Raw genomic sequence first — 24,144 nt, 5'->3', positions numbered from 1 at the left:
TGTGTTTTTCTGTCAATATGGGGTGCTGTGTGTACATTAATGAGGAAAAAAATGAACTTAAATGGTTTTAGCATATGGCTGCAATATAACAAAGAGTGAAAAATTTAAGGGGGTCTGAATACTTTCCGTACCCACTGTATGTCAGTATGGAGATAAATCAAAGTTTACCTGTGTTTGTGTCCATCAGCAGAGTCTGCCTGCCGTTTCCTGAGAAACACAGATTTTCACTCGTTCACAGGTGAAGCAAAACAGAGACCACAGAAAAGCAACATACAGTAAGTGATCACAATACAACAATGCAAAACAGTGAATTGTGTAAATAAACTGTTTATAGTTGTACATAAAATCTTAAAATATTAAATAATTACAGTGCGGTGGAACACACAGATCAGTCTTTTAAAAGGGACAAAGAGAATAAAGAACTCAATAACATCAACAACTCGTAATTCATGCAGTAACAAGTCAAAAAACCCTTTTACCATTAGTTTCATTTGAATCAGCTCCATCTGTGAAGAAATAAAATTTATATATATAAATATACTGTATATAATCACATGGTGAAGAGTTTGTGATGGGACTTAAGATGTTCAGCACAAACAACAAAAACATCAGGTTTTATAGGGCTGAGTAGAATTTGCACTGTAGTATTATTGAAAAACTGTTTAAATTAGACCAGTCACTTGTATCAATTTCTTTCCTAAAATAAAAACAAAAGTATATGTAATGCACGTTACACAATAATCTGAATTCAAAGGTCCTCTTACTGGCTTCCAGAGCTTTCATCTGCATCCCACAGTCTTCATACAGCTTGTATGTAAACACATTATTGTATTACACTATCCAAAAGGTTGACAACAAACTTTAGATGCTCTAATATGATTTTGGTTATGACATGAATGTTATTTGATTTCCAATCAGTTTAACAAACACACTCATCTGATGCTAATCAGTTAGTATGTGACTTGACATTGATTAACCACTTGTCAATTTTAGCTCCATTGAGTTGCTGCCAGTGGGCCACGTTATATGTTGATGATGCACAACTCTATACATATCCGAGAGCTTTTGTTTACAATTGTGCATTACAATTAGATTTATTATTACAATGAAACCTTCAGAGCTTTGCTCTGGGTGATGCTAACACTAGTGTTGGAATATTTATGTTTATCTTTGCACTATTTACATCCATTGAACTGTTTACTCATGTAACTTATTGTCTTCTTTTTCATTCCATCTCATCCCATTGCACTAGTGTTCCATAAGCTTAATGTACCTGTCCATTACTGTAATTTGAATCATAGTCTGTTGTACATCATACATTACCCTACATATCTTACTGTAAATATCAATTGTACATATGCATCAGTGAATTGGTTCTGACAGTACAGACTGTAGATACTCGCACTCTGCACTGCTGTTATTGCACTTTTGGTTAGATGCTAAACTGCATTTCGTTGCCTTGTCCTTGCACATGGGTAATGACAATAAAGTTGAATCTAATCTAATTTAATGTGACAGAATACAAACTGTAATTAGACTGTGTTTTACCAATAAATTGTTTTGATTAAATTTGATCCATCAAACACTGACAGCAAGTACAAGAGTAATACCATAGGCGTTTACCTGTACAGGCGGGCTTACCTGTCTGTTCTCTCTGAGCTTCACTGTGTGATGAAGATGATGAAACTGATGCAAAAAAAGCCTTTATTTTTAGTGTAATATTCTTGTTATATTTTCACAGTAAATGTTTGCATTTTCAGTGCAAAGCTCTATATTTTCTGAGTAAAATTCTCACCTGTGGGGGTGGAGTCAGTACCTGTGGGTGAGTCCAGACTGGAGCTGCTGCTTTGATCAGCAGATGGCACTGCTGTGACAGCTGAACTGATCACTGAAACACAACAGTCAGGCTGATAAATAATACAAATGATCAATAATGAAGACGGGTCAGATGATGTGCAGCAGAAATGTTCCATCTTTATCGTTAAAAACTGACAAATTGCACCTTTATAGAGTTCAGATGAGCAGGTGACAGTCATGTGACCTGTCGGATTACAGTTTTATTGCCTGTAAAAGTTTGAGCGTGTCCTGTTTGCCACTTTAATATTACCTACTTTTCCTAAACTGCCTAATCTGATCCTCACCAGGGCCAGATTAACCTCCTGAGGGCCACTGGGGCAACCATGTGTCGTTGGGTCAGTACAGACCCTCAGTGTACATGTCAGTTATTACCCTAGATGCCTGAATCAACTGATGATCCAGAGCTCAAAAGTTGTGAGTTACCGTCATAGATGTTTTTAGTTTAAAATGTGGTAAAATGAAATGTTCAGTTTCAAAGACACCAGTGTTTTTATAGGAAGTTAACGGTTAATTTGTGACATCATCACCCCGAATGATGAAGTCACACCTGAGCTGTTATGCTCGTTTGAGATGCACTGAGTCTGATAAGTGTACGAGAGCAGCTGGCAGCAGCGGGCGATGGCAGTTTAGGAGCTTTCCAGCAGCCTTCAGTTCGTATAGGAAGTCACAGATACTCGCATCCTGTGAGATCTGATCCTGATTTAATAAAGTGTCATCAAATCAAACTTGTCAGCTTCTACCCAGGGTCCAAACAGCTGCAGTGTTAATGATGTTCTGCTATATGACAGGGAGGGTGATAACCTGCTGATCTACTGTAGTTTCCAGTGTGTTTTATCTTGTGCATTATATACAGTGCATTTTTGTGTATTTTATTTTATTGCTATTAGCAGAGACTGTACATAAAAGATGGATGACACATTACCACTGCCCTCCACTATGCAAAAGTGAAGCCAAAATATTTTGAATACTACAGCTGCCATCTTGCTTTTTGCAACCAGTGTCTATGCACTAGCGACCAGAAGAGGAGTGACAGTATCAGGCCGCCAATCAAAGCTGTCAAATCACCTGAAACACCCCCCTTTTATATAATTTTTATATAATCACATTATTTAATAAAAACAAACTAACCAGGAAAAACACCACTTGTACACACAGCAGCTTTATCAAATCTACAAAATACAACCGAAATCATTTCTGGGAACATTTCATTTGATTTGTACTTTGAGGTTTTAGCTTGGCTTATGTCCCATTCATTAACATGGAAGAGGCAGGTGCAACCAGCCAACAAGAGGTTCTCTAATTTTAGACCAGTCTCTAAATTATCTTTTATGTCTAAAGTTCTGGAGAGAATTGTTTTTATCCAAACCCAGTCTTTTTTGACAGACAGTGGCATTGAGGAGCAATTTCAATCTGGTTTTAAATCAAAACATAGTACTGAGTCTGCATTATTAAAAATCAGTAATGATATCCTGTTGGCTAGGGACCCCGGGGATTCGGTTTTATTGGCGTTTTTAGATCTCACTGCTGCCTTTGATACAGTGGATCATGAAATCCTCTTATCTCGTTTGGAGCAGTGTGTAGGAATTCAAGGTATGGTTTTTAATTGGTTTTGATTTTATCTCACCAATAGAAGTTTTACTGTTAATATTGGTACCTGTTCATCCTCTTCAACAATCCTTTACTGTGGTGTCCCCCAGGGATCTGTGCTTGTTCACGTTTTGTTCTCACTGTACATGCTTCCATTAGGATCTGTCTTAAGGAAATGTGGCCTTTCTTTTCACTGTTATGCAGATGACATTCAGATATACTTACCATTGAAGGCAACGAGAGGGATGTCATTACAGCCATTGTTTGACTGTCTGACAGACTTGAAATCATGGCTGGCACTTAACTTTTTAAATCTTAATGAAAATAAAACTGAGTGTGTGCTTTTTGGAGACTTGGTGAACTTAACTTCTTTTGACCAGGGTCTGGGCCCCATGGCTCGTCATCTGAAGTCGACTGTAAAAAACCTAGGGGTGATGTTTGATGGTGAGTTAAGGTTTGACAAGAATTCAGCTCAGTTGTGAAAGCTTCTTCCACCTGAGGTTGTTAAGTCAAGTTATTCCTTTCTTTTAATGATTTTGAGGTTGCAATCCATGCTTTTATCACCTCCCGCCTTGACTATTGCAATGCTCTATACTATGGTGTTAACCAGTCCTCCCTCTCTTGTCTTCAGATGATTCAAAATGCTGCTGCTCGTGTTCTGACAAGTACCAGAAAATTTTAACATATAACTCCAGTTCTGGCTTCTCTCCACCGGCTTCCAGTCCATTTTTGAATTGATTTAAAATTGTTAATTTTTGTTTTTAAGGCCCTTAATGGTTTGGCACCATCTTACCTTACTGAATTAGTGCATTGGCACAAACCCACAAGGTCTCTCAGATCTTCAAGCCACTTTCTTTTAGAGGTTCCTATGGCCAGATATAAATGCTGGGGTGATCGTGCTTTTACTGTTGCAGCCCCTAAATTGTGGAATAGTCTACCTTTTACTGACCTGACAACTTTTAAATCCTTGCTTAAAACATACTTATTTGCTTTGGCTTTTAATACACAGTAGGGCCTTGCTTGACTCGACCTGCCTCTCCTCCGCCTTTTTCTCCTCTGTTTTCTTGACCTGCGGGATTCTGCACCTCAGCTGTGTTGCATTCGGTAATTAGCGACTTCCTTATTTATACCTCTGGCAGACGCTTCGCCGTCGGCGGAACATTTACTTACCCAAAGTATGTGACAAATTTTGTGTTAAAACCGCATAAATATATGTGTGTGAGAATGCTACGCTGACAGTTACTGTGCGTTTTGGCTTGACCTTATTCACATTATTTATACGTTTCACAAAACGTACCGATATATCAACACTGACAGTCCCTGTGCTGTTGATTTTCGGTTTTTGTTTTGCTACCTTTTTTTTTTCACTTGTTCGTCCTCATCCTCCTGCTCTCCTGATTCCTCCCGTTAGTGTGTATGTGTACCTGTTCGTCCTGGTCTCTGCCGTCATCACTGCCCTTTCCTTGTATGTATTATGGACACTGTTATGTGGTTACTTTGTTGTGTTGTCTTACAATAAACCTCTTGTTTTGTACTAGCACCTGGGTCAGCAATCCTGAGTCTTACCCCTAGTTCTCCCTCACCCTCCTGGTGAGGGGGACGAACCGTAACAGAATGATCCGGCCAACACTGGACTCAGCTGGCTCAGGTGCTAGCTTTACCATAACAGGCCTGATGCATTCCTTTTAATCAAATTTATTAAATGTGTGTCATCTGTGTGTTTGAGTTATTGTTTTATTTTTGCACTGAATCTATTTTATTTATTTATAATGATTTTATTCTGTCTATATAAAGTTCTTTGGTCAACTGGATGTTGTTTTAAAAGTGCTATATAAATAAATTTAATTTGAAGAGGTGATCGACTCATAGCGGCTTCACTTCTAGGAGTTGTCAGGGTGTCCATCATTATATACAGTCAGTGGTAGAGAGCAGCTGCTTCGCGTGTCTCCAAAACCTAGCAGCCACAGCGATCACATGAGAATATCGATGTCCACGTAGGCGTTACATCAGAGCAAGTCAGGATCAAATCGAACTGAAAACAAACCAGCTGAACTGATCGCTGGTGACCGATTCTGGCTTATCTTGACGTGCCTGATGTTTTCTAACTGCTGTATCCACCCCTGGTGAAATAATGTTTGATCTAAAGAAAAAACAGTCTTACCCATCTGGTCAAGAAGGAAGTCGTGACTAGATGGCTCGATGATCCCTGAAGGAGAAGAGGAGTGAGATGAACAGAAAAAGAAATGAGGAAAATCAGCAGTGTGGACAGAAAGCTGACAGCTGAGTAAACAGAATCAATCCCCTTGTGGAAATTGAAAACATACCGTTAATGTAAAAAGAATGTTGAAGTGGAACTGCCTGCAGTCTTTTAACACAAGGGGCTGCATTGGTCACGAGGTGAGGGTGTCATTTAGGCGTGTACGACATGGACTTCTTGTGACAAGTCTGATGACGTAAGTGGCTTCCTTCACATTTCCAGCCCCCAAGGTTCTGTTGTGTTTTGGTTAGCCATGTTGCTAATATACTCTAGGTTAGCCACCAGTTACTACCAGCAGCACGCTGGCACAGAGGAACAAAAACAACATTCAATAACCATGAAAGCTCATGGCGTGTCACTGTGCTGCTTTTTTCACTGGCATTGAATATCAGTGACTGCTCATGCTAATATAATAAACATGGTAAAAGCCTTCCCGTGGGCGTCCGTGTTCTGGCATCCCCATTATGTGATTGGTCAGTGCAGCATCTTTGCAAGACGGTGTCACAGTGCATTGCAGCAAAAACTTAAACGAACTCTCACACATCAACAGGTGGACTGATGCAGAGTCAGCAGAAGGAGCTGATCCTGGAGTGAAGCTCTGCTTTCACCATTGGTCCTCTGATCCACTCCTCAGCTGTGGTCCTGGTTTCAGGGTACCGACTAAAAGAATGAGACCCCAGATGTTGAGTGTCCCCTCATGTTAACTCCGTCTCAGCTTGTCCCTCACACTTCTGTTCCAGGTCAGTTTTGTCTTCAGGTTCTCCTGCTTTCACTGAAGCCCATGTTCCATCACCGCAGTCTGATGAGGATCTTTGTGATCTTGTTAGACCAGAACATTCACAGAGGAACAGCTCAGTCCTCACATCAGCTTGGGTTTGAGGATGGCCCTGACATTGCTGTTGCAGAGACAGACCTTACTGCTGTTACGTCCAGAAGTTGTGGGCTAGTAAAACACAGCCTAAACTTTCAACAGTATTGTCATATCCTTCATGTTCCCTGCTGAATATGACTTTCTTGTTTTTTTTTCTCAGACTCAGAGATCTGAGCCAGTGGGATGTTCAAATTCCAGCAGTTTCACCCAAGCCAAACTGGTTTCATGTGTGAGGGATGTGATGATGAACAGGACACTGGCCTTCCAGGTTATAGGACTGGGATTAAAAAATGAAACTCTGTCATGTTACTTCACAGATCCTGGATCCAAGTTTGCTTCACAGGACACCTAGACCCCTTTAGAGCTTCAGAGACTGGTGAGGAGCTCAAAGGTCCCGGAGGAGGAGAGGACCACTGAACCTTTAGGCTGACAAGAGTTTGCTAAGTGGTCCACCATCTGGTCAGAATCCTTTCTGAGGATGTTCGGCCAAATCACCACAAAAAAGAGCATATGAAACAAATGTTTGACCAGAGTTGCTCCAATCAAACATTTTATTAAAAAGTCTCTGTTTGGAAGAACTCGGTGATCAATAATCAGACATGATGAAGACCTGAAAAAATTATGGCAGACAGACCTCACCTGGACACTCACCTGTATAATCCAGGTGGGAAACTCCACCCCAAAACGAACCCAACACACCTGACAGAGAAAGAGGTAAACGTCTGTCTAAACACCATGATTTCTGTGGTTCCGTTCTGATGGTAAAGTCTTAAAATTTCTTGTCGAACCTCACACCACTGACTTGGAGAAAGCTAATCTAAATTTGTGGATCTTCCCAAACTCTTAAAATTTTTCACAAAAGATCAAAATGCCAAACATATTTTTGTTATGATTTGTGGACTTGCTTCCTGTTTGGTGCTTTTATTTTGGTTAGTTTCCTGTCTTGTATCACCTCACCTGCCCCAGCATTACCCCAGTGCACAATCACCACTCATTGTTTTCACCTGTTGCTCGTTATCCTCTGTTCTCTAGCCTATACAATCTCCTCCTTTCCCTCAGTCTTTTGCTAGTTCATTCTTTGTTCATGTTATTTCTGAAGCCCTGTATATGTTTCCTGCCTTGGCTACATCTGGACTGTTTGCAGCTGCATTTGGACTTACCTGCCATTGTGGATTTTCAGCTTGTGTTTCAACTTGATTGAGCTTGGTTTTGAGTTCATTTACCTAGCTCACTGACTGAACTGTTCATTGTAGATTCTGTCATCTTCCTTTTATTATGCTTTCAGGTTGCACTCCATAAGTTATACCCTTAGTCTTGTGTTCAGTTTCCTCTATTAAAATTCTACGTGAGCTATTCCTTGGCCGGTGTCTGCATATTTGGGTCCTTCCCATGTCTGAAACACAACACTTTTGGTGTTTCAGTAAAGACAATCAGCTCCATTAAAACTAAGCAACAAGGAGGAATTGACAATTAACCTGCATTAAACCCCAGAAATGTAAAAACTGCCTCAGCTACTGGAAATTTAATGCAGGCACTCTACCTCCTCCACACATCAACTAAATTATCTTTAAAAGATGAACTGCAGCACCAGGCCTCGGGCAGGGATGGTATCAGCTCATGGTCAGCCCAGGACCACACTTGATAACAACAACCACAAAGAGCCAACTGTTACACGATCAAACACAAGCTAGAAAAAGTCAGAGGTCGGACAGGAATCGGATCTAGGAGCACATATGCAGGTGGCCCAGATCTGATCTGAGGACACCTGGTTTGGTCTGTTTACCAACTTCAGCTGGGATGTGGACGCAGCTGAAGAGGGGGAAGCAGGTGAGATAGAGACAGGTGGTTGATTGATGTAACTGTTCAAGTTCAGTGAATTTTTTTTTCATTATAAAAATTTCTTCTCTGTTCACCTGTCACTCTTCCTGTAGCCCTCCCCCTTGCAGCTCACCTGTCTGCCTGTCAGCTCCTCCACCTCCTCCGTTCAGTAGCTTCTGTATGTTACCTGAAACACACCTCAACAATAAATTATTTCCTCCTGATTTTCATGTCTTAATGTACACATTTTCCTCTGGAGTTCTGTGTGTATGTATTGTTCTTGATCAGCATGTGCTGACTGATTATTTACCGTTGGATGCTGAGTTGACTCTGTCCGAACCTGCAGACAAATACGTTGTATGAGAATTTTCTACCAGCAAGTTTATTCAATCATTTGTGTATCTGAGTGATCGGTTCCTTTACTCGGGTCCAGGTGAGTTCATGATGCAAAAGTAACTAGAGAAATGCATTTTCTGAGGAAAATGCATGTGGATGCTGAGTGCTGAAGGATTGCCCTGAAAATGCTAAACATTTTGACACCTGAATGGCTTTTCTAGCTGAAAGTATGCTCAAGTAGAATTCTCCCCTTTCATTTGAATGGGGCAAAATTTTCAGAATAAAACTAAAGTATGCTTAGAAAAATTCTGAATAGAATCAGAATCTGCTTTATTGGCCAGGTGCGTCGGACACAGGAGGAATTTCACTCTAGTACATCGGCTCTCAATGTGTATGTACATATCCCCATGCAAGCATAAGGCTGCGTAATATGACAAAATAAACAGTATTTACAAGCAGCAAACAATGCAAAATAAGCAGTATAAACAGGCAGTAAAGAATGCAGACAGACAAGAAATGCTCATTGTATTTTCTTATAAAGTACTTAACTTAAAAAAAATACAGACCTGTATAGAAGCATGAATGTTCTTGAAGAGCTGTATGCTTAGAAAAATTCTGAATAGAATCAGAATCTGCTTTATTGGCCAGGTGCGTCGGACACAGGAGGAATTTCACTCTAGTACATCGGCTCTCAATGTGTATGTACATATCCCCATGCAAGCATAAGGCTGCGTAATATGACAAAATAAACAGTATTTACAAGCAGCAAACAATGCAAAATAAGCAGTATAAACAGGCAGTAAAGAATGCAGACAGACAAGAAATGCTCATTGTATTTTCTTATAAAGTACTTAACTTAAAAAAAATACAGACCTGTATAGAAGCATGAATGTTCTTGAAGAGCTGAACATTTTGATACCTGAATTTTTCCAGCTGAAAGTATGCTGAAGTAGAATTTTCCTATTTGTTTGAATGGGGCAAAATTATCAGAATAATTCTAAATATTTTAAAAAGTATGAAGTTTAGAAATATTCTGAATAGAAGCATGAACGTCCTTGAAGAGCTGAACATTTTGATACCTGAAATAGCTAAAAGTATGCTGAAGTAGAATTTTCATAGTCAGGTACATTTTGGGGCCTTCATGTAAACTAAAGGGTCTTTTATTTTGAAAATTTGAGATGCTATGGGGCCTTATTAGAACATATTTTGAAATCTAGTGCTTTTATTTTGAAAATCCAGTTCATTTTGGGGCCTTCATGTAAACTAAAGGGTCTTTTATTTTGAAAATTTGAGATGCTATGGGGCCTTATTAGAACATATTTTGAAATCTAGTGCTTTTATTTTGAAAATCCAGTTCATTTTGGGGCCTTCATGTAAACTAAAGGGTCTTTTATTTTGAAAATTTGAGATGCTATGGGGCCTTATTAGAACATATTTTGAAATCTAGTGCTTTTATTTTGAAAATTCAGCACATTTTGGGGACTTTATTTGAACATTTATAATTGGGGCTTTTATTTTGAAAAACTGGCACATTTGGGGGCCTTCATGTGAGCTAAATTTGTAATTGGGGGCTTTTATTTTGAAAATATGGCATGTTCTTGGGCTTTCATATAAGCTTAATATTCAAGATGGGCTTTTATTTTGAAAATCTGGCATATTTTGGGGCCTTCATGTGAGCTTAATTTGTAATTAGGGGCTTTTATTTTGAAAATATGGCATGTTCTTGGGCTTTCATATAAGCTTAATATTCAAGATGGGCTTTTATTTTGAAAATCTGGCATATTTTGGGGCCTTCATGTGAGCTTAATTTGTAATCAGGGGCTTTTATTTTGAAAGTTGAGGACATTTTGGGTCCTTCATGTTAGCTTAATTTGTATTCAGGGACTTTTATTTTGAAATCTTGTACATTTTGGGGCCTTAATGTGAGCTTAATCTGTAATCATGGGCTTTTATTTTGAAAATTTGACATTCTACAGAGCACTCGTCACCAATTTATAATTTGGGGCCCTTATCTTAAATATTCAGTATCCTTCAGTGACTTTAATCTGGGGCCCTTGTATTTAATATTCAGTATCCTTCAGAGTGACTTTGTAACGTCCTGAAAACAACTTTCCAGGACAGGACAAACTACCTGACAGTAACAAGGAGCAATGCTCTGAGCTTTGAAAGGAACTGGACATTCAGTTGTTAAACTGTTTACATTGAATCTGTTTTTGAATATTTCAGGGCTCTTATTTTGAAGGCCTGTGTGTGCGTGTGTTGGTGTGTCACTGTGCCACTGTGTGTGTTACTGTGCATCACTGTATTGCTTGGACTGTATATGAGTTTTATTTTGTGTGCGCGTGTTATTGTGTTGCTTTTTGTGTGTGTAAAAGTAGCAGGTGCATCGTTAAGTGACTCAGCAGTTTGAGGACACTGCAGCAGATTTCAGTCAAACATAGACTTAGAACTATTGACAATTGAAGAAAAACTAAGTTTTATTGAAAAAAATCTCTTCACTGTAAGCAGCAGGAGGTTTCAACAACCACGCTGGTCACCTCTATGTCAAGATATTCCAGAAAATGAAGGAGCTGTGGCAATTTACAAATACCCTTAGTTTTGCTTCAATTGAATTTTCTGAATCATTTTTTTCAATGGCCGGCTATGGGAAAGTGATGTGGCACTCTCTCTGGAATGTGCTACATATTTCAAAAACCGTTTATCCTATCGCAATAACAAGGCTGTTTTTTGATTCCTCACAATTTCTTTACCGTTTTCAAGTATAATTTGTGCCTGAAAGCTTAAGGTAGGCAGAGTAAGAGCAGAAAACAAGCTGAAAATTTAAGAAAGGGCTGAAGGACAGAGCTAGAGTGCGGGTCATGTGACACACTCTAACAGAGAAATGTCCAAAATCACCATAAAAAGTAAACTGCGAGAATTCAAAATCTGATACTGAATCAGTATCCACACAATAATAATAATAAAGATTTGGAAAACAGTAGTGTGGATGCTGAATCAGTAGCCACCAAATAATTGACAATAGTGTGGCTGCTGACTCAGCATCCACATAATAAATAAAGAATAGGATAACAATAGTGTGGATGCTGCTGACTCTACACAATAATAATAATAATAATAAAGACCAGGATAACAGTGTGGATGCTGCTGACTCAGCATCAACACAATAATTAGAAAACAGTAGTGTGGCCACTGACTCAGCATCCAAACAATTAAATCATTCAGGTCTCTATAAAAGTCAATTTTGTTTGATTAAATACTCATCAGTGAAAGTTTTCATTGAACACAAGACTCCTATATTTCATATGACGACACCTGAGCAGGTTTCATTTCCTGAGGAAGGTCATGGAATGTGATTGAAAGTTACTGTATTAATTCAGATCATGGCTAAAAACACAATGAGCTTTAATGAGTCCAAGTTGAAGAAAGCAGCTGTTTGAGATATTTTACCGTTAGTTTCAGTTTGAGCAGAACCTGCTGGATCAGCACCTGAAATGAAAAAAATTCATGTTTTACACAGAAACACCCAAATGTTATCCATATATTTTATACAAAAATAAGTTGCTTACCTGCAGGCGGAGCCTGACCAGCAGAGACATCAGATGGCTCTGCTGCTTCTGCAGAACCTGAAGAAGATCCTGAAGAACCTGGGAGGAGATGTGCGTTGGCACAGACGGTAAGTTAAATATTTACACATGTACACTTGTGAGACCTGCTGCCTCTGCCCCTGCTGAGTATGTGTCTTCACATGCGCTGATCTGTCTGGGTTTAACATGCGTTGGGAGAATTCATACTCTTCTCCAGTGTGTTTGTCAATTTAACTGCTGCAGAAATGTAGTGGGCTGAGTCCTCTGTTTTCTAAGCCTGAGAAGCATTGTATCAGATGTGGTGGCTCCTTTGTTAAGCTGGTTAATGCACACTTCATCTGCAGAACCAGGTGGCTAGTAACAACTTAAGAAAAAAACCTTTAATCTGAAAACTACATGCATTTTAAAAAAGAACTACATGTTCAATAAAATTCACGTAACAGATGATGGATCATGTTTTAACAGTTTTTGCTTTGCTCTATGTCGATGGAGTTCTGGCTGGGACTAGTTGTTTTGGTGGATTCTGTGGAGTGTTTTACATGCATAGCTCTGAGAAGATGGACCTGAAGTGTAGAATTACGTTTCAGGTCACAGCTGTTATTGTAAAACGAAGTAAAACATGAGCTGACACAGGAAATTTAGACAGCTGGACTGCTTAATATAAGATCGTATGGGTTGTGGCTGAAGTGCTTGCTGTGTAGACACGGCTTAAGAATTTGCACTCAATTGTCGACCATTTCCTGTTCTTGTGAATCTATTGGCTCCTTCGTTTCCCTCTACTGCAACAAAATATACATCAGCAGCTGTTGAAGGATTACAGTTAACGTCCTTGCTGACTATTTGTGTTGGTTTTAGCACTGTGAACAAATACCTGCTGTTTGATTTACCAGCTCTCCCCAGTGAAGATCACCACTGTAATTCTAATCACTGTCTAACTCGGGGATGCATGCACCTGTCGCTACATGCTCCTTTTGGGATTTTGATCCATCCATAAAAATATTTATAAAACTACAACAGCTGTAACTTGTTTCCCTCTGACCATATCCTGCCGATGTGTACTCACTTATCTATAATCTGTATTAATTTGATTCAATCTTATGTCGATTATGTTCTGAGAGTTGAAGCCACAAGAACATCCATAAGGTCTTAATGCTGAATTAAGGGGAATTCATGCTTTGCACATAGACCTGTACGTACATGGACGAGGTGCACGCACGAGTTCCTGTTCATACTTCAAATCAGTAGTCTGCCTTCTGTCTGCGTATACCAATAGTTCACAAGCATTGTGGCGCATGTGCCTTCAGGGATTCTGCTGTGTGGACGGTCAGTATGGACATAAACTGCACATGGACAACAGAGTCCACACGGACCCTCACAGACCTGGGAAGATGACAAAAATTAGCCGCTAGCTGTCATGTTTATGTGTCTCCATGCTGACAAAAGTCCATAGAGCTTGGTAGTGTGATGTACGTACTCATTGATGGTTATAGGAAGCCACTGATTTCAGTTTTGTCCAGAGGGTAGGCTACCAAATATTAAGTTGGTGTCAATAATTCTGTCCAGTTCATTTTTGGAGTTCTGTGTGGACTGTGCTAGATTTGGCTTTTTGTGTGTGCGTATTGCTCCCATGTGGCACCGGGGTAGAATACTAATACTTAATGCTTGATAGTCAAAGAAAATTATAACCCTAACCCCACTATTTTCATTGTTTGCAGATTGAGGTTTCACCCTCACATGCAGTTGCATCTCACTTTGTTTTGAACACTGCACATTTAGATTTTTGTCTTCTGTCTGTGTTTGTGTCTGTCTTTTGTGTGAGACATGTTGTATGCTTTAACGTCATTATTCTGTTTGTGTTACTGTATGTCTCACAGTTTCAGTTTCAGCAGGTGGCACTGTGGCTCCACCCCCTGGCCTCCTGTTGTCACCTGAAACTTCAGCATCATGACTTACCTGGCAGAGGGTTGCAGAAGCTTCAGGATGTGGATCAGACTGAACGAGGTTAGTAATTGGCCTGAGTTCCAGCCACATACTCTGGTTTCAACCTGATCCCAAACAGGAACAAACAAACTACTCAGGAGGGAAAACCTGATCAGCATGGACTCACCTGGACCTACAGGCGCTGCAGCTGTGGTGGTCCGCTGCCCGCCGAGGACTCCTGTTAGGAGAGGAGGGGGAGGACAGATATCAAGTGTTCAGGATGAATAAAGCTTCTGTTTCCATCAGCTAACAGAGTTGATTAAAAACAGATTAATGAAGGATCAGTGTGACTAATATCTGACAAACTCATTCAAACATTAAATTTCAATTTGTCTTAACACCACTTTTCGGAGTTATCGTTCTCACAGATTTAAAAATGTTGCATATTTTTTTTATCTTTACTGTTGCAAAATACTTTTAGCCGTTTTAAGTCTACTTTCATCAGATCTCAGTAAAAGTGATCCTGACTCAGCTAGTGTGAGACTTCATTTAAAAACCATCTTTGGGTAATTAAACTTTTTAGTGTTTTTTAGGTTTAAGGTCAGTGTGTTTTATCCTCTCACCCTCAATCTTATCCTGACTCTTGGAGTCATCATCATCATCTGGAAGAAAAGAACATCCAACATTGATTTCTCTATTTAAAAATGTTTTTAACAACACTTTTGGTATTTAGATGTCAGAAAACAGTTTTAAACTTTGAGCAGCATTATTTTACCATTTAATTAACTCTTTCAATCAGCAGGTGTTTGGTTTTTTTATTACTGATCTGAGCAAAGTTTTCATATTATTCACTTGTTATAATCAGCCCTCGTCGATTTTTCTGATAGTAGTTTTTTCATTTTCTAAGCAAAAACACATTCACCAGACAAGAACTCAGGTCATGTTCAGCATCATTACATTTTTAAGAAAGCCTCTGTTTCTGCACCACAAAGTGAAAACACTGTGGGTCAAATCTAAGAGTTTTTTTTTCTTTCCTTTCCTCTTTCATGTCACCCTTTCTGCCTTTCTCTTGCTTTCTTCAGACCCTTCCTCACGCGACACATTTCATATTCATGCGTATTTCTAATATATCATCTCAGTTGTGTTACTGCAGTAAGTGATGCTGCTGTGTTCGCGGACTGCTGACGTGGATGTGGTTAGCTAACTCTAAAGCTAAATGTATTTTTTTATTTTTCACCAGCCTGTTACCTGTAAACTATTACATTACAAACAAGGATATTTAGTTAACCCAGCTAATTATTCATTAAATAAGGCAGCAGCCAGATTCAGCCATAATGGACAGAAAACATAGCTAACTAGCTTAGCACAGTAGCAGTGACTGCCATCAGAATGAATCTGACATATTTTTACTCTAATTGAAAACCAGAACTGATCTGAAATGTTTGGTGAATAAAGAAGAGTTGTTCAAGATGACTGAGAGCAACATTTAGTGAAGCTCATGGTTGTGGTGACTGTTTACTGAAATGTGGTGAAAACATCAGAAAATATTTTTTAAAATGTTCCTTTCAGTTCTGTAAAGGGCCCATGGTGTGTTTTCCTGTTTTCTGAATTATCTACAATGGTGAATTATTATGTTAGACGTGACCTAAAGTTCAAAAACTGAGGTGAACATATGTTCTAGTATTTCTATGCAGAAGCAATTTGGTTTATACCCGTCACTCAAACTCTCACTCACGAGACTTTTTTTCTAACAAAATAAAGTATTACATGATGGTTTAAGGATTTCCTTGAATGTCATCATCTCCAGGCCATTGCGCATTTGTGTGAGTGTCGCTACTTGAGCTTATCTGACATCAATCGGTGCCCCCACCATATTGGCAAAATGTTATACTGACTTGTTTGTTGTGTGTAGTTTCAATAAAGCTTATTTTAAAAAAAAGACATCCACTGGTGCCATTGTAAAAGCAAAGTTTTTTTTGACTGTGTATGGTTTTGTGGATATATTTTCCCTCCTGCTGCTGCACTGTGACCAGAGGGTGAAAAATACAGGGCCTGAGGTTAGTGCATGTCCGGGAATGTTCCTGTACAGGGACTCGCTGCTTTACCTGAACGGGTCTAACCTACAAGCAGCCAGCCAGTGAAGCCCCCGCAGTGGTTAATGATCAGCTGATCAATGCTGGATTCCCCCGGAGCACAGTACCTGTTTGTTCCAACTGCCTGAGGCCAGTATATCTGCTGCCTGTGGTGTGTTGCTGGTTAACTAGCAGATTAACAATCCATGATGTTACTGTCGGAGCTACGCTACCCATTGGAATTCATTTCACTACTTTGGGACTGTATGTGGTCATGTGGGGGAAGACACAGCAACCACCGGTTGGATTCACTGACCTTGGACCTACTTGTAAGGGAGTGATGTTTCCACTACTTGGTGGGACTTAACGCTAAGATTAAAAAACACGTTGCATGTTTGTTAATGCCTTGTTTCTATAATGTTAGAAAGAATTGTTGTAAGGCTTACACCTTTGTAGTAAGGTTACCCACTTAGTGTTACACATCTCTTTTCATCAGTACATATACAGTTGTTTACATATCTATGGAGGATAAATTCATATTAATGCTGTCACAGTTCGTTGTGCTGTCCGCTTGTGACAGCACTGGCAACAGCAGTTGTGCACATTCATGCACAATCTTCTTGTTTTCAGGAAGAAGCTCTCTGGTTTTATCATTCTGAAATAATTGGACTATTTGGAGTTATGAGGGGTGCGAAGATAATCTAGAGGTACCCAAGATTACACATTAAATGGCTGGAAATGAGCAAAACAAGCAGCCATGGGCTCTTTAAAAACATTTTCAACTGTTTTGTGTTACTCGACCAACTGTCCAGAACAGGAAAAGATCCTGGAACCAGGGCGTGTTTTTAAAAATGGATTCCTAAACCTGGTAATTTGTTTCTTATTGAATCCCTATCTTTGGTTAACAATAAAAACACTTAATCAGATTTTATACTGCCTAAGAACATATAAACTGCCAGGAAAATAAAAGAGTTATCATACACACAGGCTTACCTTCCTCCTCCTCAGACAACTCCCCCTCCCCTTCCTCTGTGGCCTCCACCTCCTCTTGCTCCTTCTCTGGAAAAAGCAACAAAAATACTCATCTACAGAAATAAAATAAAAATCATATTTTATTTTATATGCATTTTTACCCCCAACAGGAGCCATAGAAACAGTCACGGCCATAAAGACGACCATCAACACGAGCAGCAGGTTTCTGTTGTGACAAAGGAGATTACTGGTGTAATTAATACTAATCAATATCAGTTCACCTTGGTCAGCTCCTTATATACCAGGAAATACTAACAATCAGTAACAGTCAATAGACAATTATTCTAATCGACACCAATGTATCCTCATCAGTGGCTGTCAGTATCAGCCATCAGTGATCAATAAATTTCAGTAGGAGCCGATACCGATCAGCACAACAGTATGACAGTCAAAAATAATCTGTAGTGATAACAGGACATGAAGTTAACTGGGGCAAGAGTAGAGGATGCCGAGGATAGAGTTAGGTGGAAACAGATGATTCGCTGTGGCGACCCCTAACGGGAACAGCCGAAAGAAGAAGAGGAAGAAGTTATCAGCAGCAGTCATAAGTGAACAACAGCAATCAATAAGAGGCGATAAAAGCTTGGTCAAAAGTGATCAATACCAGATAAAGTTGTAGCGCATGCACTAGTATTACTCATGGCAGCAGTATACTACTGTTGCTGAATACAACAGTAGTATAATTAGCAGTAGAGAAAGATACAGTAGTAGGACATGGAGTAGTGGTACTCACGGTGGCAGCACACTGTTGTCACCAAGTACAGCAGTAGTATAATCAATAGTACAGAGATATACAGTAGTAGTACATGCAGTAGTAGTACTCACTGCAGCAGCATGCTGCTGTCACTGACACTTGCTGTTGAAGTAAAGAGATGCTGCTGAAAAACTGCAGCTCCTCCTTCAAACACTCATATTTATACACACTCAGGTAGGGGAGGGGCTGCACATCATACTACTGAAAATACTGCAAATTCTACTACTCCTGCATCTATAGCTTCATACAAAACTACAGAAATACTACTACCAACTACTACTTCAGCAGCGTAGCTTTTACTTGCATCCAGTATGTATCCCGATCAGAGTGCAACCCAGGATGCACTGAGGGAGGAGCAGGGTTCACCTGGAAAGGTGACCTGCCTGATTTCACATCTCGTTCTTTTTAATGAAAACAAGTCATTTCCAGTCACAACAAGTGCTGACTAAGCTTTGACATATAACATTAGGCACATTGAAGATGACCCAGATCTACGCAGACTCGATCACTGGCAACGACCACACAGTGTGGCCAGTTAGTTTTCTGTCCGACTTGAGCCTGACTTGCTCTGATGTAAAGCCCACGCGGGCATCAATATTCTCCTGGTATTGAGGTGGCTGCAGTTTTTGGAGCCAGGTGTCACAGTTGCTCTCCAAGAGGGTTAGGTTCTTGCTCTGCAAGAGCTCAGGGTATAAGCTAGTATTTCTCTGTAGCTTCTTCCGGTTCTTTCAAACCAGGAACTCTCAATGAGACAAAAGAGACTGCTTTAGATTTTATAAAAAATAACCGTGCTGGTTTATTCAGAGGATCACAGGTAAAATTCACATTACACGTCCAGATCTCTCTCACCCCTCTGCCTGCGCGCAGGCAGCAGAAAAGCTCAAAATCTCTGGACCCAACAGCCTATATAATATTAATCATTTTGGGCTATTCCCATACTACAAGGGGCGTCAAACCGTGACGCCACCCGATAAGCAAGCTTTGCAGCTGCTCTGTCGTTTAGCCAAAACATGAGGCAAAGTCAAGGTGCGTGACTGTTGTTTTCGTGGTGTGTATCTAAACAATTGGACATAACCTTACACATTAAGACAAATATTAAGACTAGCATTACAGTTGACCCTAAAAGCTCTTTTCCTGTAACCTTGGCGTGCCTGCAGTCTTCACTGCAGGCTGAATAGTTACAGCCTAAGCTAGTCAACCTGTCTGGACTAACATACTAGACAACAAATCTCTGAATATCTATCTAACTAAGAAATAACCTAACAAGGGCATGATGGGAAATGCCCGACTCTTTCCTGATCAGAGAGCTGATTAGTTGAGGTGAATCAACAACATAACGTTCTATAGAGACGTATCATTTCTTGTATAATTCATTCAGTCATAAAATTTATTGCCAAGTATGTTAAAATACAGGGAATTTGACTCAAGCTAATTGAAACAATTGTTTTTTTTTTTGTTGGTATTTGCACGGTAAAGGTTTTTTGTGTTAAAAGGATAAATGTGTCGATGCTGATGGTTATCAGTCAGGGAAGCTGAATATAGTGAGAGAACAGTACATTTTTGGTCTTTTTAGCTAATGACACCCCTTTCCATTAAAGCTGTCATCATGTTGTTGAATGGTGGGTAAATGCGCCGTTTTGGAAGGACTATACTCATTACCCATCATAGACATATACACATACGCTACATACATCTATGAGTTAATTAAAAGAAATAAATACCATCCCATACAGCTATGTACAGTAGTGGATGCCTCCACTATGTCCATACACAGCAGGGTGGAGCTCTAAATGCAGCCACAGCCACCTGCTGTGACCACTGAGTGAACGGGCGTGCCCGTAGCTGCCTCTGTGGGTTGGGCGCTAAAACGCCAGATGTTGGTCAGGTTACATATACAGCTGAGAAAGTATAAGTAGCAGGAAAAGATGCAGATTTATGGGAAATGATATTCTCTGCCCTAGAGATGGCATCTCCAGTGGTTATCATTTACTAATGACTGCTGAACAGCTGGATCACTGGAACATTTTCTGCATCACTAAGGAAAAAAGTTACTTTGAATTTGTTTTGCATTTTTAACCAAGTCTTTTAAAGAGACACAGAACTGCTACCATGACTGAAGACCGTCAGTCAGTCAGTGTTAAACCTGGAACACCTTGAAGTTACACAGATCCAGTAAGCTGACATGGTTATTGGCTGAGGTGTTTTGGTAACACATCTGTCAATGAAGGTACCTGGTTCAATTCCTGGCTAGCGTGCACGGCCTTGTCACTCTTTCTTGATCAATATTGTAGTTTACTGTTGCTGCTTGCAAAAATAAGCTAGACAATAGTTTTACATTAACACAAAGTTGAATTTATTCACACTTGCATAATGTAATAAAGACTATCAGTGCTGGAGCTTTTGGTCTAAGAGACCTAAGTCTAATGTACTGTTCATTTCTGGAGGCTGTTTGTAGTGCTGCTGTATTATATTACATGATGTTAATAATTCTTTAAAATATCTTCCGAAGTTACAGTTGATTTATAAAGTATTTGCCAATGAGCAATCATTTTGTGTATGTTTTCCAGGTGACAATGGACCCTTTTCACAGTGACGTCAGCTGATACAGCATCCCGGGGTTTGGGTGTATCACTGTTTCCGGTTCAGCGCTGCACTGGCGTAAATGAATTAAAGGGCGAAGCTGCAGTCCAACATTTCCCTGGCACTGTAAAAAAAAGACAACATCAGCAATAATATTTACGATGTTGTAAATCACATTCATCCACAATAGTATTAGTTTGTTTCTTGCTGCTGCCACAGATCAGTGGTGGATGGAGCTCCCCAATAGCTAGCAAGTGACATTAGCAGGAGTCACAGAGAAGGAATGTCTATTCAAAATATCAGCAGTTATGTTAAAAATCCAAGCAACCCTTGTAAATATATACACTATAGCTTGGTGAAGGGACAGGGCACCGTATTATGTAGGTGACCTCGCTGGGACCAGTGTTATAGTTTTACAGATCTTGTGTGTTACAGTCTTGTGTTGGGCTGTGCACATCAAACTGTAGGACAAAATCTATGACATCCTTTCAGTGTGACATGCTAGACAACCCACTGACCTTCTATGCTTTTATTTTGAAATGAGTTTCCTGTCATCTGTGCAGAATCAGGGCAGAACGAGTCTGCATCCATCTGCGACAGGACATCCTGAAACAAGAGCCGAGCTGGAGTCAGGCTGGAGTCTGGGATAAAGTCCAGAAGAGGAATTAGGGGCATTTTAAGGTGTAGTCTGGTCCAGCATGGTTCTGAATGACTGGAGTTCACCTGGACCTTTGATCCTGGTGCCCACCTGTAACCAAGAGCTGTGGGACAATCGAGCAGCATGAACTCAGTGAGACTCCAGAAAAACAAAGTGAAAAGCCTCTGCACACTTCAAACATACACAGGTATATTATTATTATTATATTCATGACAAACACTTAACAAACAAAAATGTTCAACACTCTTCAGATCACATCCAACTGTCATACTGTGTTTATAAAGAACATCAGCTAAGTTGTGTAAATGTATATTATGAACAATTTTATGGTATTTTAAATACTAAGTAAATGAGGTTTGAAGTTATGATGTACATGTAATCAGATATAGACATGGTTAAAATCTTATTAACGTATTTAAGTGTTTGCTGTAACTTCTCCTATGAAGCATTTTAAGTTATTTAAATTATGTTTTGTCATTCATTATCTGTTTATACGGCAGCTTCCATTTCTGAGCATGCACAGGAAGAGCTATAATTGATTCTAACTACAATATTAATCATTAAAAACACACAGATCTGTCCACAGCTACATTATGGTTTGTTAGAAGCCAGTCACTGCACATTTATATTCTAAACCAACATGTTAAAGTTGAACCACTAGAGGAAAAAGTGCAATAGGACCAACAAAAGTTTAAAGAAATCAATAGACTTAAATAATCCAGCATCTGTGAGAATTAAGCCAGTAAATGATCTGAATACTTTTCCCATTTCTCCTCAGGTGTATGTCTCAGGTGAAGGTAAATCTCTTCTCACAGATATCCACCTATCAGCTGCTTTCATGTGAAACTCACCTGAACAAAGTTTTATTTTACATCTCACACACACACTGACACACACACACACACACAGTTTCTGTGTGTGTCAGGCTCAAGCGATTCACCCCCTGCTACTGGCCCCCATTAGCCAATCAGGAGCCTGTTTGAAACAAGAGCCCTTTATCCGGCAGGAACTACCCCCCCCCCCCTTTGTTTGTGTGTGTGTGAGTCAGTTAACCTCTGAGGACCTGCAGGTCAGTTTTCATTCATCAGCTCAGATTAACTGCATTAGTTCCATCTCTCCAATCAGTCTTCCACACCAGAAACCTATGGCCCCAAGTAACCTGACTCCTCCCCCTTCAACAAACCTGCAATCAGCTTCAGGTTTTCTGCCCTGTCAAAATAAAAGGTCAATGTCCACAAGCCTCGCAGTCCTTTACTGTCAGTAACTGCATTACCAAAAGGTGAAATGCAAGTGTTAAAATGTAGTTTAGCATAAGGCAGGTGAAGAAAAGAAAGTATCAGGCAAAACCTGTGAAACATGTAAACCAAAAGGTGTCAAAAAGTAGCCTACCTGAGGTGTTGTGAATGTGCTAGTGTATGAACAGTGCTGTGAGACTCGCTGTGAGGTGTGAACACATTGGCAGATGGTCAGGACATGTAGGAATATGTGATGACTTCTGAGAATATGACGGGGTTGTTGTACAGGAATGAACATGGAAGAGAGCAGGCGGCTGCAGAGTGGGGCCAGAAAGCTGCTGGACAGTATCCTTCAGTCTGTACAGGAGGTCACAGAACCACTCATGGCCCATTAGATCTGATCCTGATTTAGTAAAATGTCACCGAAACCAAATGTTTCATCTTGTTCTCAGGGTGCAGTGGTTGTTGTTTAATGGTCTTCTTCTATATGGCAGGGAGAGTGATGAAATGCTGATCTGTGTTAATGATTTAATCTCCATATAACTATTTCACATGAGCATGGATGGGCCACAGGTCTTGTATAAAGCAATACTAATCATAATCAACTTTATTTGGCCAAGTATTTTACACACAAAGAATTTGTTTACAGTACAGAACCGAGGCAACCATCTGCGGCGCCAACTCAAATGATGGATCTAATCATCAGGGACAATTCGGGGGTTCAGTGTCTTGCCCAAGGACACTTTGACATGTGGACTGCAGGCACTGTGAATCGAACCACCGACCCTCCCATTGGGAGATGTCCGCTCTGAACCACAGTCACCCCCACAACAATGTCAGGTCAGTTTACTGCTGTGTATCAGCTGACCAGGCTTTATTTGATATTCATTCATTTTCTACCGCTTAGTCCCTGAACGGGGTCACGGGTGGGGCCGGAGCCAATCCCGGCCGGCAATCGGGCGAAGGCGGGGTACACCCCGGACAGGTCGCCAATCCATTGCAGGGCTAACACATAGACGAACAACCACATATACACGCACGCACTCCTATGGGCAATTTAGAGACACCAATCAACCTAAGCTGCATGTCTTTGGTCAGTGGGAGGAAGCCGGAGCACCCGGAGAGAACCCACACAAGCACAGGGAGAACATGCAAACTCCACACAGAAAGGTCCCAGGTGGGGCCCGAACCCGGAACCTTCTCGCTGTGAGGCAACGGCGCTAACCACTGTGCCACCGTGCAATATTTGATATGAAAGTACATAAATAAATTATACATGGAGGAGAAACAAGTTTTCATTGATCATCTGTCGAATATTTAGACTGCCAGGACTGGAGCAACTGTACAGATCTTATTTTAAAAATGCTCATGTTTACCAACAGTTTTTTTCGTCACCTAATATTTGAAAACTTAAAGTGCTAATGTTCATATTGTAGAGTAGAACTATCCCAGACTGTCTGCAGTTTACGATAACTACTGTTTTCATAATGTAATCTGGCTGTAATCTGTAATCCAACATCTCAACCAATCAGCTCTCAGAACCAGGCATTTCCCATCATGCCTGGTGCTCCTTCAGTCCGTGG

The 24,144-nt window shown here is 40.1% G+C and overlaps 1 protein-coding gene across 1 annotated transcript in view; it reads right to left on the bottom strand.

The window, feature by feature from the left end:
- The window catches only part of LOC109972579 (uncharacterized), a 14,593-nt gene extending 6,854 nt beyond the window's left edge, over window positions 1-7,739 (bottom strand). Inside the window, exons 1-6 of the mRNA XM_020621534.1 lie at window positions 7,733-7,739; window positions 7,224-7,271; window positions 5,606-5,650; window positions 1,796-1,888; window positions 480-506; window positions 169-207 (exon numbers count right to left, since the gene is read on the bottom strand). Coding sequence (XP_020477190.1) covers window positions 169-207; window positions 480-506; window positions 1,796-1,888; window positions 5,606-5,650; window positions 7,224-7,271; window positions 7,733-7,739 — 259 coding nt within the window. The remainder of the gene's footprint in view (window positions 1-168; window positions 208-479; window positions 507-1,795; window positions 1,889-5,605; window positions 5,651-7,223; window positions 7,272-7,732) is intronic.
- Window positions 7,740-24,144: the final 16,405 nt, after the last annotated feature.

The sequence above is a fragment of the Monopterus albus genome, unplaced genomic scaffold (assembly GCF_001952655.1).
Source record: "Monopterus albus unplaced genomic scaffold, M_albus_1.0 scaffold260.1, whole genome shotgun sequence".
Taxonomy (NCBI): Eukaryota; Metazoa; Chordata; class Actinopteri; order Synbranchiformes; family Synbranchidae; genus Monopterus; species Monopterus albus.
This window is presented reverse-complemented; position numbering and strand designations above follow the sequence as displayed.